Below are 15,380 nucleotides of genomic sequence, written 5' to 3'. Positions count from 1 at the left end.
CAGGAAAAGGGTCTTCTTAGTGAGGTTTCTTAGCGATACCGAGCGGATGGGTTTGTAAGAGTCCCCTAAAAGCCACTTCAGTACTACGTCTAGATTCCAAGAGACTGCTCTAGACTTTTCTGACTTGGAAGTATCAAAGGATCTAATAAAGATCGCTAATGTCGTCGTTGCGTCCGACATCTGGACTTCTGTGCTTGAACACAGAGTTTATTATTGCTCTATACCCTTTAATAGTACTGGAAGATAATTTCCTTGAGGATCTTGAGAATAGCAGAAATTCCGCTATCTGTGTGACAGTGGTTTTAGAAGAAGAGACGTTATGTCTTCTACACCAGTTTCTGAAAACTGACCATTTCGACTGATAGTATGGAGGAGTAATTTTAGTTTATATTTGACAACATCTACAAAGGTTGTGTGAGAGAGAGAGAGAGAGAGAGATTGGTGGAAGAATGAATGGGAGTGGTTAGATGGCGGTCGGAAGCATGTCTGTTGTGGCGCTCTGTAGGTAGTCAATGGAAGTCTGTTACGAGAGTTGTAAACAGTGAGGCGTCTGGTCAAGTCAGTGTTGGTTTTTGGCAGCAGTTTTCCTTTGGTGTGTCGTTGTTTGGGTGTTATTTGATAGATTTTGGGGTTGTGAAGTTGTTGTGCGTGTGTCTGTCTGGTTGTGGTGAGGTTAAGAAGGTTGGTGGTGCATTTTCGGTGTCTGTTAGTGGTGGTTGGGGCAGGGTTGTTTTGGCGGGTTGTTGTACTGCTGTAAGTCGTGTGGTTGTCGTGTTTTTTCAGGCGGTTGGTGTTCATCTGCATTTAGTCGTTGGGTTTATTGAGTTTTTGTGGGGTGTGGGTCCCGGGTGGTTGATTTGTGTTTGGTTGTCGGCGGTGGTTGTGTGTTGGCTACCCTATAGCCTATATCCAGTGGACGACAGCACAGCCTAGTCCTAGGTATCAGAAGCCAGCGGTGAGTACCTGTTTGTGTTTTTTGTTCGGTATGTAGGTATTGCAATTGTCCTGCTGTGTTTTTAGTGTTAAGTGGAAAGTGTGATTGAGGGTGGGGTTTGATAGCCAGACAGGTTAAGTTTATGTGGGGAGGTTACTTGTTTTTTTGTGATCCCGCCACATTATTTTTTGGCGCCCGAACAGGGACTGTTGGTGTGGCAGCTGCAGGACAATTGGTCTAGGCTAGTGTGTATGAGTGGTGAGAAAGTTTGAGATGGAAGGATTGAGTGAGGTGGAGAGGCTGAAGGAGGAGTTGAGGTTGGAGAGGGAAGTAAGAGGACAATTAGAAGTGGATAATGAGAGGTTGAGGGTAGAGTGTGAGGAGCTGAAGAGCGAGTTAGAGGAAATGAGAGGAATGCTAAGGAGTGCAAAAGTGGAAATGAAAGAAGAAGTGAAAGGAGCAGAAGAAAGAATGGTTGAGAAAATGGATGAAAAATTCTTAGGGATGATGAATGCAGTGCAGGAGATGATGAAGGGGTTCATGGGAGAGGGAGCTGTAGGGGTAGGCCTACTAGGTCTTGTGATAGGTCAGAAGTGGTAAAGACAGTGGAAGAGCGAGGGGATGAAACTACGAGTGACGAAGGTGACTTGTTTGTGATAGGTAAAGGAAAGAAGGGAAAGAGACAGGATAAGGATAAACCTGAGGACAAGAATAAGAAGGGGGCTGAGGAAAAGAAGACGATTAAGGGAAAGAAGGTTAGGAAGGATGACGGACAGGATGAGACTAGGGCTGAATACATTGGGGAAAGGGCTGAGAGTGATTTGGGAGGTAGCGGTGAGTGGAAACAGGTGGGTAGAAAGAAGGGTAAGAAGAGCGTAATGAGGAGCATGGATGTTAGTATGGAAGTTGATTCCCTATATTCGGACGAGGTTAAGAGGGATCAGAATGGTAGTAGCGAAAGTGAGAGTGAGCGGGAAGTACGAAAGGCTGTATATATGAGAGAGATACCTAGATGTGCACAATACGAGGAATATGGTAGTAGGGACATAGGGGATTTTTTTAAGGAATATGAGAGGTATTGTGAGGCAAAGTATGGGGATAATAAGAGAGTCTGGGCAAGAGAGTTGGGTGGCTTTTTGACGGGATTTTTGTTGAATATGTATGGGGTAATGATGAGTGTAGGAAGTGCCGTATGAGAGTGTGAAAGCCAGGATTGTGGAACAGGCGAAGAGGATAAGGAGTAGTGTTAGATATAGGAGAAAACATGGTTTTGATGAGGTAAGAATGAATGTTGGTGAGTCGTTGTCGATGTATGTGTGCAGGTTGGAAACATTGGCCAGGAAAAAGTTTGGGGACGAAGGGATAAATGAGTGTAAAGAGTTAGTGAGGAAGTTGTTGGCGACTGTGCCTGAGAGTGTGTACGAGTTTGTAAATCTGAAACGTAAGGAGAAAATGCGATGGACGAATGAAAGGTTGTCGTGGAACGACATTTTGGAAATAGTAGAGGATTATGAGTTGGATAGGTGTATGAAAGAGAGTAGAAGTGTTAGTATTAGGACTGAAGTGGCTGATGTTATACCAGAGTTTAAGAGCTATAGGGAGGCAGTTTTGGAAGGGCCAAGGCGAATGGCAGAGCGAGTGGTTGATAGGAGCGTTAGAGCCAGTAACGTAAGTATGGTTAGGCCCTAAAGACCGAGATCGGAGTGCAAGCGTTGGAAGAGTAGGGTCGGTTAGTCGTGAACGAGAGCAGCAGTGTTACAGATGTGGAAAGCTAGGGCACAGGAAGAATGAATGTCGGTGGGCGTTGGGAGCTTGCTTCGGGTGTGGGCAAACAGGGCATTTAGTGAGCGAGTGTAAGAAAGATAGGGATATTAAATGTTACAGGTGTGGGCAAGTAGGGCATATAGCAAGTGGATGTCGAGGTACTCGTGTGACTGAGGTTTGCGGTAATTGCGGGAAGAATGGGCATTATGCTAGGATGTGTAAGGAACAGCGGGCAAAATGTGTTGAATGTGGAATGGAAGGTCATGTGGCGAGTGCGTGTAGGCGAAAGAGGATGAGTCAGGTTGGGAGTTCGGGAAACTAGGTACAAAGGGGATTCAGTTGGGTGGGTCCTCTGGTGTGCGGTCAGTAAGAGTGATGCATGTGCGTGAAGGATTGTTGCATGAAAAAAGGGTTTGGAGAAGAGCTCATGAATGTATGAGTGTAAAAGTGAGGTGCAAAGGGGTGTGTTTGGTTGCTTTGATTGATACTGGGTGCAGTGTCAGTGTTCTTTTTGAGAATGGATGTGACAAGTTGCGGAGTGAGTGTGAAATTAGGAAATGTAAACGGGTGGTGTGTACGAGGAATAGGAAGTTTGGGTATGCCTGTGGTGGGAATGTTGCGTGAAAATGTAGAAATCGAAGGGGTAGTGATGGATGAAGGTGACTTTTGTGTGATCGAGGGAAGGAGTGATAAGTATGATATGTTGTTAGGATACAGGTTCCTGAAGAAGTGTGGGATGGTGGTCCATCCGAGCAGGAATATGATTGAGTTGCATAGGAAGGGGAATGTACATGGAGAGTTGTAACTTGGATGGGGATGGGGGAAGGGGGTAAAAGCAGTAAAATATGGAAGGGAGTGCCGTTGGTTGCGAAAGAGAGTGTAAAAGTGCCGCAAGAAGTTGGAGAAGTTGTTAGTGTGAAAGTTGCGTGGCCCGATAGTCTTGGGATTGTCAAAGGTGACAAGTGTGCATATGTGGTTGAGGGTGTGGATGCGAACAAGTTGGTAAGAGCGAGTGTGCATGTGTACGACGGGATTTTGGATATGGAGAATCCTCGGGTTTTTGTGGCCTCATTGCCGAGTGTTAGGAAAAGCGAGTGCGGGGTATACGTGAGGGTGATTGTGTGGGGTTGTTGTATACGTTGGTGGATGTGGACGACGAAAGATATGTTAGGGTGCGGCAGGTGATGACAGGTAGCATGAAAGAAAGTGATGAGTGGAAGTATGATGAGTTGAGAGAAAGAATTGGGGTGGATGAAAATGTTGGTGATGACGAGAGGGAGCGGTTGATGCAGATGTTGTGGGATAGGCGGGGTGCGTTGAGTCGGGGTGATGAGGATTTCAGGGGATCTAAGCTCCCAGAGTTCAAGATAGTTTTTATGACGATACCCCCATATATCAGCGTCCCCGACACTTTTCTGCGCCTATTGCCCGAGAGATTGAGGAACAGTGTGAGGAACTTGAGAGAGTGGGAGTGATCGAGAGGAGCGAGAGTGCTTGGAATAGTCCCATAGTCCCAGTACGCAAGACAGATGGGAGTTTGAGGATGTGTGTTGATTACAGGAAGGTGAATGAAGTGACTGTGAAGGAGCGATTCCCGATGAATGTGGTGTCTGATTGTGTGTATAAGATGCATGGGATGAGAGTGTTCACAAAATTGGATTTGGTAAGGGGCTATTACCAGATGCCTCTTGAGGAAGGAGCAGGCATGTTACGGCTTTTTCGAGTGGTAGCTGCCACTATCAATTCAAGAGGTTAAGCTTTGGATTGGCTAATGCGCCTGCTGCCTTCCAGAGGGCGATGAATGTAGTTTTGGCTGGTTTTGATAGAAGGAAGGTGACTGTGTTTATAGATGACGTTTTGATTGCAAGTGAGACTGTTGAGGAGAATGTGGAACTGCTTGAGAAGGTGTTAGAACGGTTGGAAGAGGTTGGAGTGAAAGTGAAGCTGGAGAAGTGTACGTGGTTGGCTGGGGAAGTGGAATTTCTTGGTCATAAGGTGAGTGCGAGTGGTGTAAGGAAGAGTGAAAAGTTTGTGGAAAAGGTAAAGGAGTTTCCACGTCCCCGGACCGTGCGGGAGTTAAAGGGTTTTTGGGTTTGATTGAGTTCGGGAGGAAGTTCGTTAGGGATTGTTCGGGTATAGGGAAGCCGTTGACTGAATGGACCGGGAAGAAAAATTGTACTAAGCTGAGGTGGGATGAGCGAATGGTGGGAGCATTTGAGAGATTGAAAGAGGAGGCTGCTAGGGACGTCACCTTGGCTTTTCCGGACTACAGTGAGGATGCCAGTAAGCTTGAGTTGTATGCTGATGCTAGTAAGTTTAGTATGGGAGGATGCTTGGTGCAGATGCAAGAGGTGAATGGGGAGGGACAATTGAGAGTGATTGCGTATGTGAGTAAAGCTTTTAATAAAGCAGAGCTTAAGTATTCGGTGGTTGAGAAGGAGCTTGCGGCAATAAGGTTTTGTGTGAAAGCGTTGAAAGTGTTTTTGTATGGGGTAAAATTTGTCATAAGGACAGATCATCGGCCGTTAGTTTATATGATCAAGAAGGAAAGTGTGAAATGCTAGGATTGCGAGGACAATTGAGGATTTGAGTGAGTTTGATTTTAGCTTAGAAAATGTGATTGCTGATACGATGTCTAGGATGCATGGTAAGGACAGTGGTGTTGTGAAAAGTGACTGGGATCCGAATATGGTACCTGAGGGGTTGGTTGTAAAAGAGAGGTTTGAAGGGAATGACAGAATGTGTGAATGTTTGTTTTCAGCATTGAAAAACTTGGAAGGTAAGGGTCTGGTTGAAGAGGTACCCGGTAGTGTGAATGAGTTGCGAGAGAAGTTGATGAGTGATGTGCAGAAGGAAGTGGCATGTGCGGAGGAACAAGGTGGGCAGGAGAAGTGTTGTAGAATTGTTGTCAGCAGTAGCCGAGTTGTTTGGAATAAAAGTGTTGTTGTATTTTGGATGGGAACAGACCGGTTGAATATCGAGGAAGGGTGAGTACTGGTAATGAACGTGGGGTTTTGATGATTCAGTGCGGGGAACGTGGTTGTAATTGGTTGGTTACAAAAAGGGACTGTGAAGGGGATCTGAGTCAGAATTGTGGAAATGGGGAGTTAGCTGAGGATGAATGTGATGAGGAGGATTGATGTGGATAACCAGGTGAACGTGGTAGTGAATGTGTGTATGCATGGGACTCGAGGGAAAATGGTGACGTTTGTCCAAGTAAATGATAGTGAGTATTGTAGTTTGGTTGACACAGGGGCACAAGTTTCCTTGGTGAGTGGGTCAGTGGTGAGTGAACTTGAGAGATGTGATTGGGAAGTGAAAAGGCAGTCTACAAGTGTGAGAATACATGGGTTAGGACAAGGAAGTGTTTTAGTATGGGAAGAGATATGGTTAAAGGTTAGGTTGGGAGATCTTGAGGTAATGCATAACTTTATAGTTATAGGAGAAAATGATATGCCATCTTGTTTTTTATTAGGGATAGATTTTTTGAGGATCCACGATATAGACGTAGATGTAGGAAATGGAATTCTTAGAAAGGGGGGCAGGCAAGTAGCTAGGATTCAAGATGGTAATGTGTTTGTAGCAAGCTTTGTGGGTATGATTGATATTGCTAGGAGTGAGAATGATCTGTTGAGTGAGGAAGAGATTGAGGAAATGCAAAATAAGTGCCTGGAGATAAGTGTGTTGCGACAATGTGTTTTGGGAGGAGTGCGTGTGGAAGACTGGCCATGTGAGTTGGATGTATATGAGAGGGTTGCTAAACGTTTTGTGGTGTGCAAAAACATAGTGTACTTTTTGCATCAGGAAGGGGTGTATGACAAGGAAGTGTATGTGCCAGTGTTTTCTGTTGAGTCAGCTGTGAGTATGTGTTTGTTGGTGCATGATCGGTTTGGGCATATGGGAAAAAATAAGTTGTGGGAATGCATGAGAGAGAGAGTGTATGCTCCTGGGTTGAGTAAGATTTGTGTGGATGTGGCTGTCACGTGTGAAGACTGTCAGAGGGGAAAGTATCAGAGTGTGCATGCAAGTCCACCTGTGTTGCGATTGCAGATGAAAGAGCCGTTTGAAATACTTGTGATTGATTGTGTTTCTTTGCCCAGGACTGCGAGAGGACACGTGGGGATGATTGTGATGGTGGATCACATGAGTAAATTTGCTTATGTGGTTCCCATCAAAGATAAGAGGAGTGAAACTGTTGCACGAATGGTGGGTCAAGTGATGTTGCCAATGTGTGTGTGTAAGCCGGCAAAAATGTTGAGTGATAATGGACCTGAGTTTGTGGGATGGGAATTTGAAGAAATGTTGAAGGAATGGGGTATTGTGCATGTGTATTCTACTCCGTATATGCCCAGTGCGAATGGGTTGGCTGAAAGGACTGTTAGGACGATGACTGAGATTTTGCGAATGATGAGTAAGATCGACAAGGATTGGTTGGATATGTATGTAGGACGTGCAGTTTTGGGTATATAACGCCACACTGCAGAAGAGTATAGGTATGTCTCCTTGTAAATATGTGTTGAATTTTGAAAGGATTGTCAGACCGCGGTTGGGTCTGTCAGAAGGTGATCGGGATTTGTGGAAGAAAGCGAGTGAAAGGTTTGAGAGTTTTAAGATTGGGGATAAGGTGTTCAAAGAGGTGGGTTGAGATGGGAAGAATGAATGTGAATAAAGTAAGGGAGAAATTTGAAGGGCCTTTTGAGATTTTGGAAGTGGGACCGAGTGGATTGAGTTATGTTTTGGGGAAATTGCGAGTAGGTGGGGGACTGGATGAGGTTAGGGCACACCATAACCAGCTCCGTAAGTGGGGGAATGGGAATGTACCACAGTATGTTCGGGAGAATGCGATGAGTGTGTGGTTGAGGGTGAATAAGTATGAGCCGACTGTTGGTGAACAAATTGGTCTGGGAGATCGACAGTTGGTGTTGGTTGAGTATGGAAGAAAACAGAAGAGTGGTGAGAGGAAGTGGAAGGGAAAAGCGTGAACGGGCATGGTAAAGGGGTTGGTGGTAGGGTGCAAACGGTTGATAAAGCGTGTGCTACGGATGACTTTGGGGGAATGAATGATACTTGTGGTGTATGTGGGTTTGAGTTGACAGGGACAAGTAAGACTTCAGTGAGAAGGAAACTGAATAGTGAGGAGGTGGTTGATAGGATGGATAAGTCTTTGCAGGAGTTTGACAGAAGTATGGATGAACTGAGTGGTTTGGTGGCCGAAATAGGGGAGATGTTGGAACCAGAGTTGGAAGACATCGGTGAAGTAGTGAATGGAATTTGGGAGGATGGTAGTGAGGGAGATAATGGGAGTTTGAAAGAAAGTGGTTTGGAAGAAGTGAATGGCAATGTAACTGAAAGAGTGTATGATGGTCCTCAAACAAGATCCAGGGGACCTGCATCTGAGCATCCTTGGGTGTTGCGAAAGGCAATTTAGTGTGGATGTTGTGAGTGTAAGGAGATGTTGTCAAATGTAATGGGGGAGGTAATATGGAGGAGTAATTTTAGTTTATATTTGACAACATCTACAAAGGTTGTGTGAGAGAGAGAGAGAGAGAGAGATTGGTGGAAGAATGAATGGGAGTGGTTAGATGGCGGTCGGAAGCATGTCTGTTGTGGCGCTCTGTAGGTAGTCAATGGAAGTCTGTTACGAGAGTTGTAAACAGTGAGGCGTCTGGTCAAGTCAGTGTTGGTTTGGCAGCAGTTTTCCTTTGGTGTGTCGTTGTTTGGGTGTTATTTGATAGATTTTGGGGTTGTGAAGTTGGTTGTGCGTGTGTCTGTCTGGTTGTGGTGAGGTTAAGAAGGTTGGTGGTGCATTTTCGGTGTCTGTTAGTGGTGGTTGGGGCAGGGTTGGTTTTGGCGGGTTGTTGTACTGCTGTAAGTCGTGTGGTGTCGTGTTTTTCAGGCGGTTGGTGTTCATCTGCATTTAGTCGTTGGGTTATTGAGTTTTTGTGGGGTTGTGGGTCCCGGGTGGTTGATTTGTGTTTGGTTGTCGGCGGTGGTTGTGTGTTGGCTACCCTATAGCCTATATCCAGTGGACGACAGCACAGCCTAGTCCTAGGTATCAGAAGCCAGCGGTGAGTACCTGTTTGGTGTTTTTTGTTCGGTATGTAGGTATTGGGGCAATTGTCCTGCTGTGTTTTTTAGTGTTAAGTGGAAAGTGTGATTGAGGGTGGGTTTGATAGCCAGACAGGTTAAGTTTATGTGGGGAGGTTACTTGTTTTTGTGATCCCGCCACATTATAGCTTGCTAGTAGACAATCTCTGACATCTAGCAATGGCTTCTGCAGCTTGTCTTGAAAAGCCTTTTGCTCTGACCGGTTGCTTGACAGTCAAAAGCCTGTCAGAGACAGAGAGGACAATCCCTAGTGGAACCTGAACAGGTGAGGCTGTTTGAGTAGAGACCTCTTCTGAGGGAGAAGTCTTGGGAAGTCCACGATTAGACAAAGAAGGTCCGGAAACCATTCTTTCCTCGGCCATAAAGGGGCTACAAGGGTCATGGAGACATTCTGATGACTCGCTTACTTGTTTATCACCTCCTGAATCCTTGCGAACGGAGGGAAAGCATACAGGTCCAGTCCTGTCCAATCTAGAAGCATAGCATCTGTCTCCCATGCACGAGGGTCGGGAACTGGCGAACAGAAGATTGGCAGACGATGTTTCTTCACGGTCGCAAAGAGATCTATTGTCGGCTGTTCCCAAGCCTCCAAAGATCCTTGCAAACCTGGAGCTCTACTTCAGCGTTCATTCCATTGGAAGCAGTTGATTCCGTCTGCTAAGTTCGTCTGTTATGACATTCATCCTGGAAGTTCATGAAGTAAACAATGCACACCACTATCTATTGATAAAAATATAATAAATGTTTCCAATGGGGAGAAGAAGTACTATAGAAAATGGAAATTCATCAAAGAACAAGTTAAATCGTTAAGATAGAAATAAGTAGGAATATTTTACGAGTATGAATGAGTACGTATTTTCGTCATTGCAAAAAAATACATGGTAGTTAATCACAAGAATACTCAGGGTAAGCAGGGAAGGGGTTAAAGGAACAGGGTTTTCTGTTCTTTGCAAAAATTCTTAATAGGCAGAATAGGTACAAATTTGAACTTATGGGTGGCAGTGGGGAGTGTTCCAAATACAATTTTAACTTGTGCCACTGTCTGTTTTACCTATGAATATTTGTACATAGGGTGGTGACTGTAATGGTCTATTGCTTGTAAATTTGTCTATTGCTTGTAAATTTGTCATAATTAGCTTTTCAAAATATGACAAATTTTTTCATCAATTTGTATTTTTCATAGCTAACAAACCTTCAGTCTTAACAATAGGCTAATTTCCAAGTGCCAGCTGGAAAGCGGTTAAAAACAATCAAAGATTGTATAGCAAGGAAACTGAGATCTGGCAACTCCTCTGCATACAAGGTAATAGCTGCACTCTGTGTGCACTCAGTCTTTTCCTTAACCATCTTGGAGAGTAGACACTATCGCTTTTGCTCTCCTTCCAAGCCGGTTGATTTGTACCCATGTTTCTTTCCTTTTCAGTGAGTTTGTTGTTTGACGGTTACTGTTTATTATAGATTCCTCTGAGTCTTCACAGCCTCGTTAATGCATGTGCCCGGGCATTCAGGGATTTCCATGCTCAAGGTTTCTGGCAGCTGCAATCACAGATGCTCATAAGACGTGCAATCGGTGCAGAGCTAATCATTGTACGATTACTAATCCCTACCCAGAATGTCGTTCCTGGCCTAAAGGCGGCCATATATGTAAGCAACTGGCACGCTGATTTCATAGCGACTGGCATAAACCGGTCAGTCTTTATTGTGTAAGGGGGCTATTGATGCCAGTCCTGTCGAGCCAGGCCTGTCCCGTCGTCCTTTCAGCATGTTGAACCGATTGGCGCGTCGCGCTGCAGGTGTTGGGAAGGACTGAGGCAACGTTTCATTATGTACAATACCTGTATCAGTACTCAGACATGATCGCCCTATTTCCTTGTGGGAGTCGGGGCAGTACAGCTGTTGTGAAAGGATGTCGCAGTCAGTCAAGTATTTATCTCACCATTTCATTTGTGATTTTTTGGACCCGTAGAGGAGCACTTCCATGCTTGTGGAAAATACAAAGTCCGGATTACTCCAAGACAAGCAGCTTATGAGCAATTAGTGGAATTAAGTAAAAAAAATAGATAAATATGTTATTTTTGGAGACATGAGGAATAAAAGGTCTCTGAAAGACATCAACAGTTATTCTTAAATAATTTCTATAATCTTCTGGATTATTTTCCCTTAATTCTTTCAATAAAGTCTTAGCCATGATTCCACCCATATTTTACGATTTTTCTTGCATATTTCATGCTCGTATTCGTCTCGCAGGAGTGCTAGTATCATTATTGCACTTATCTTCCTTTTACTTGGTGCCATGATTTAAAACACTCACTATATCAGGACACTAAAGGACTGAAAGAAACACAGCTACTGCATATTAACTCTGTCCTCTCAAAATATGCTTAGAGCAAGTCAATCTGCGTGTATGGGCAATGCCCAAGTGGACTGGAGTGCGCGCTAATCCTGGCAGGACAAACCCGATGCCAGTCGTGTGCGTGTATGGCCATGTTAAGTCGCAGTGGAGAGTGTTTTACAAGAAGGGGAACATCACAGAGTTTGGAGTTTTGACTTTTCCTTCTTGGGAAGGTTTTTCTTCTCCTCAACCAGCAATTTGCATCTGAGTATCCTTCAGTGGAGCTGGATCAGTCATTGAACTCAGTAACAAGGTAGTTAACTGCTGGTTAAGGAAGTTGAAAGGAAGTTGAGTGGGGAAATACATCCCACTTACCTACAAATTAGCCACTTCTCCTTCAGCTGTAGGGGCCATGCAGAGTAAATTAGGTGATTTAAGTAAATATAAAATGCTCTTTTCTGTAGAACTTAAAAACACAAATCACTTTTAAAATTTGTTTATTGTTCCTGCAGAAATACAAACCTGCCTGTTAAAAGATAATTGGAGGACCCTCTCTTGGAGAAGAAGCTCAGGAGAAACCCATCTACCAAGTAACATTAATAGTTAGTTAGTTGGTTAGCACAGTGATTTTACGTTGCATGGAACCAGCGGTTATTCAGCAACAGGACCAACGGCTTTACGTGACTTCCGAACCACGTCGAGAGTGAACTTCTATCACCAGAAATACACATCTCTTACACCTCAGTGGAATACCTGAGAATCGAACTCGCAGCCACTGAGGTGGTACGCCAACACCATACCGACTACGCCACTGAGGCGCTTTAATAGTGTGTACCTAGTAAAAGACATTCAGATGGGGGCTGGTAACCATCTGTAGAGCTGAGTTGGGTTAAAACAGTAAAAAAATCAATGGTCCCACAGCAGACAAGAGGAAAAACTTAAGGTTCTGATTGACAGGAACTCAAAAGTACATCTATTAGAACTGTCTGGTCATTCACTATGATGGAACTATCACACAGCTTCTACCATTCTATACTCCTTGTGGTAGGGTTCACAGACCCAAATACTGTCCCAGTTGACCTCTCACTAAAAAGAGGCAACTGTGACATATTTTTGAACAGTTACTTTATGACTTTTAGCACCTTTACTTCATCGTCTTGAAACTGCTGGCAAGGTTATAGATCTTGGAGAATCTAAAGGGGAAATAAGATGGACTGATATCTGAAGGGCAATAACAGTCTGAAGATTAAGATGTTTACCAGAGCCCTGAAGTATTCAGGGACCTGATGCATCTCCAAATTAATTATTGCCAATTTCATATAAAACAACCCTCTAAATGTGGTAGCTGAGATAATAACAAAGTTTGTTTCCCCTCCAGAGGGGATGGAAAGGCTGGGGAAGTTTCCCATTCCTTCCTGAAGAAAAAAAAGGCTGGGATATTGCTCTGGGTTTGGGAAGTTAGCTACTTCTCAACCAAAAGGGTTAATAATGTATATTGTGTGGTGAAATACAAGCTCTCAGGACTCCTGCTTCCCTTTCCTCTGCTGACCCAGTTACCTCTGAAAGGGCTACTGTAGAGTCTAAAACCCATTCCATAAGGAGGTAACTTCCATTAAAAGTGTTGGGTACAGAAATTTCATTAGTTTTAAACAGCATTTTAAAGGGTCACTGATAAGTCCAGCATTTTTGCTAATCCAGCACCCAGTTGGTACAACTGATCCTAGGCTATTGGAATTGTACTGAACAGTGAACCCTCCGTATTCATACACTCTAGATTCATGGACTCATATATTCGCAGATTTCTCTCTGGAACATATACCCCTTTTATTCGTGGAAAATTTGCCTATTTGCTGTAATTTTCTGAGAAATATCCACAAATTCCTGTTGTTGTTTTTTTTATCAATTTCATCATAAAATGCACGTTTTGTGTTTTGTGATAAAACTATTTAAAAAAAACAGGTATAAACATTATTTGTGGGTTTTCCTTGAGTTTTATCTAACAAAACAGGCACTTTTAATCAACTTTTCACAGATTCTAGCTATTTGTGGGGGACTCTGGTACACATCCCCCGTGAATACAGGGGGAACACTGTATATATCATAATAAAGCTCACAATACAGTATGATAGTGAATAATCTATTACTTATAAAAAGGTTACACAAAATTTTAAGTTTAGTAACAGGTAACAATATAGTATTCGGCAGGTCTCTAGCTCCTTTTTTCAAGGAATCTTATTGCTATCATGATTAGGATTGACTTTACATGACAAGATATTCAATATGACATTTAAATGCATTCTACAAAAAAAAAAAAATAAAACTCACCTGTCGTTTGAGAGCAATGACTTCATTCTCCATGTGTCTTAAAAGCTGCATTCCTGGTGTGAGAGTGCCAGGAGGACCAGGAGGTCCAGGAGATATCATAGCCATCAGATCCTTTGAAACAAAAATAAATATATGTTGAAGTACATGAATTTCAACCACATTTTCAAGGCTAATATAAGGCATACATAAAGATGAAGTCCAGCTCTGAATTATTATGATGGTTTATTCATCTCCAAGTTTCTACAAAATTTATCTTTCATACTGAGGTTCAGGTGAACAGGAAATGCCATTTTCTTTGATATCAATTAGTTGCAAAATGAAGGTAAATGATTGAATATTACTAAAATATAAGAGTTTTAGCTTACAATTGCATTTTTCGACCATTTTGGTAGAGTCAAAGTTGACCGAAGGTTGAAATTTTGGCACTTATCGTTATTTATATGAAAATATCTCAAAACTGATGAAAGCTACAATCATGAGTATTTTTTTGTTGTATTCTACATAAAAATGCGCACATTTTCATATATAATACTTCATGTAACAGCTAATTTAAAATGGTACAAAAATTATGTCAAAGTGACGAAATAATTTCCGAGATGTGTCACAGATACTTTTTAGTGCGGCAAGAAAGAAATTTGCGCTTGCGTGCCTGCATAACGATTGTAAACAAAACAACACCTTGATCCGTGAACTCCCAGCATCCCCCAAGGCGCGTGATTCAAGAGTTTTCGGCTGGTAGGCCTAAAAGTATTTTTCCGCGAATTTTTAAAAATACTTTTGTATGTCGACGTAAAATACGTCCAGTCGGCACCCGAGAGACAAAAAATGTCGACGTAAAATACGTCCAGTCGGCGTTTAAGGGTTAACAAATGCTAGGTTTAAAACACATCAGAGTAAGGTACATATCCCATGCCAGGAACATCTCTCAATCCTTCAAGAACAAAATCCTCATCCTAGTATTTTCTAAGTAAGTAAGCCCTTTAAGTACCAAATATGTGCACAAATTCAATTAACATATGCTTTGCCACTCACCTCATGATTAATATGCATGCCTCGTGGGGGTCGCCTTTTATGCTTAATTAACTGCTTGTCTCTCTTCATGGGTCCCACAGTGGGTCGTAAACTGCCAGTTTTCCTTTTTCAAGGAAACAAATAAATTGCATAACCGTTCACAAGTACTGAGTTTTTATCATAACAGAATAGTAGTTTTTTTCATACAAAGCTCACAATCATATATGTGCATTTGTGATCTCAAATACACTCAGACTCAACAGATATTTGTTTAAAGACATTACTATATTTATGGTTGTCTCATGGTGCATGTCATCTGGTCTTCAGTGCTAGAGCATTATGATTATTCATTTATAATAATAATACTTCTGGACTGAAAAGTTCATTAGTTGATGGGTCACCTGTATGAGTCTTTGTCAGGTTACTAAATCATAATGGAGAGAGAGAGGTGGTTTGCCACTTTTAATGTACAAAAATTTGTTCAGAGATGCTGTGAATACTCCGATGCAAATTCTGAGTCCTTTGTTATGAATTAGACTTAGGCATTTTAGTGGTGCACCAAGAAGTCAGAAATTGAAAAGTACCAGGCAAGGTGTAGAAAATACCAAATTTGTAACTAATTTGTATTTTTCATAACTAACAAACCTGAGGTTCTTAACATTAGGATTTACTAGCGCCAAGCTGGAAACCGGTAGAATTAAAATTACACTTGTGAGATCCAGGGACTAATGGCATCTATACCAGGTCACGGGGCATGTATACCCAGAATGCCCACGGCTACCTGTGACCCATCAGTTATATTTCTAACCCAGTTTAGACTGCTAGAGGGGTGGTTCGAGGTGGGCCTTTAACTGTTAAGACCTCAGGTTTGTTAGTTATGAAAAATACAAATTAGTTACAAATTTG

The 15,380-nt window shown here is 42.8% G+C and overlaps 1 protein-coding gene across 2 annotated transcripts in view; it reads right to left on the bottom strand.

The window, feature by feature from the left end:
* The window catches only part of LOC135196174 (REST corepressor-like), a 117,843-nt gene that overhangs the window by 70,256 nt on the left and 32,207 nt on the right, over positions 1-15,380 (bottom strand). For both annotated transcript variants that reach the window (XR_010310339.1, XM_064222758.1), the window contains exons 7-8: positions 14,496-14,598; positions 13,464-13,574 (exon numbers count right to left, since the gene is read on the bottom strand). Coding sequence is in view for 1 of the 2 variants with exons in the window: in XM_064222758.1 (XP_064078828.1) it covers positions 13,464-13,574; positions 14,496-14,598 (214 nt within the window). In the remaining variant the exon portion in view is untranslated. The remainder of the gene's footprint in view (positions 1-13,463; positions 13,575-14,495; positions 14,599-15,380) is intronic.

This window comes from Macrobrachium nipponense, chromosome 17 (genome assembly GCF_015104395.2).
Source record: "Macrobrachium nipponense isolate FS-2020 chromosome 17, ASM1510439v2, whole genome shotgun sequence".
NCBI lineage: Eukaryota > Metazoa > Arthropoda > Malacostraca > Decapoda > Palaemonidae > Macrobrachium > Macrobrachium nipponense.
This window is presented reverse-complemented; position numbering and strand designations above follow the sequence as displayed.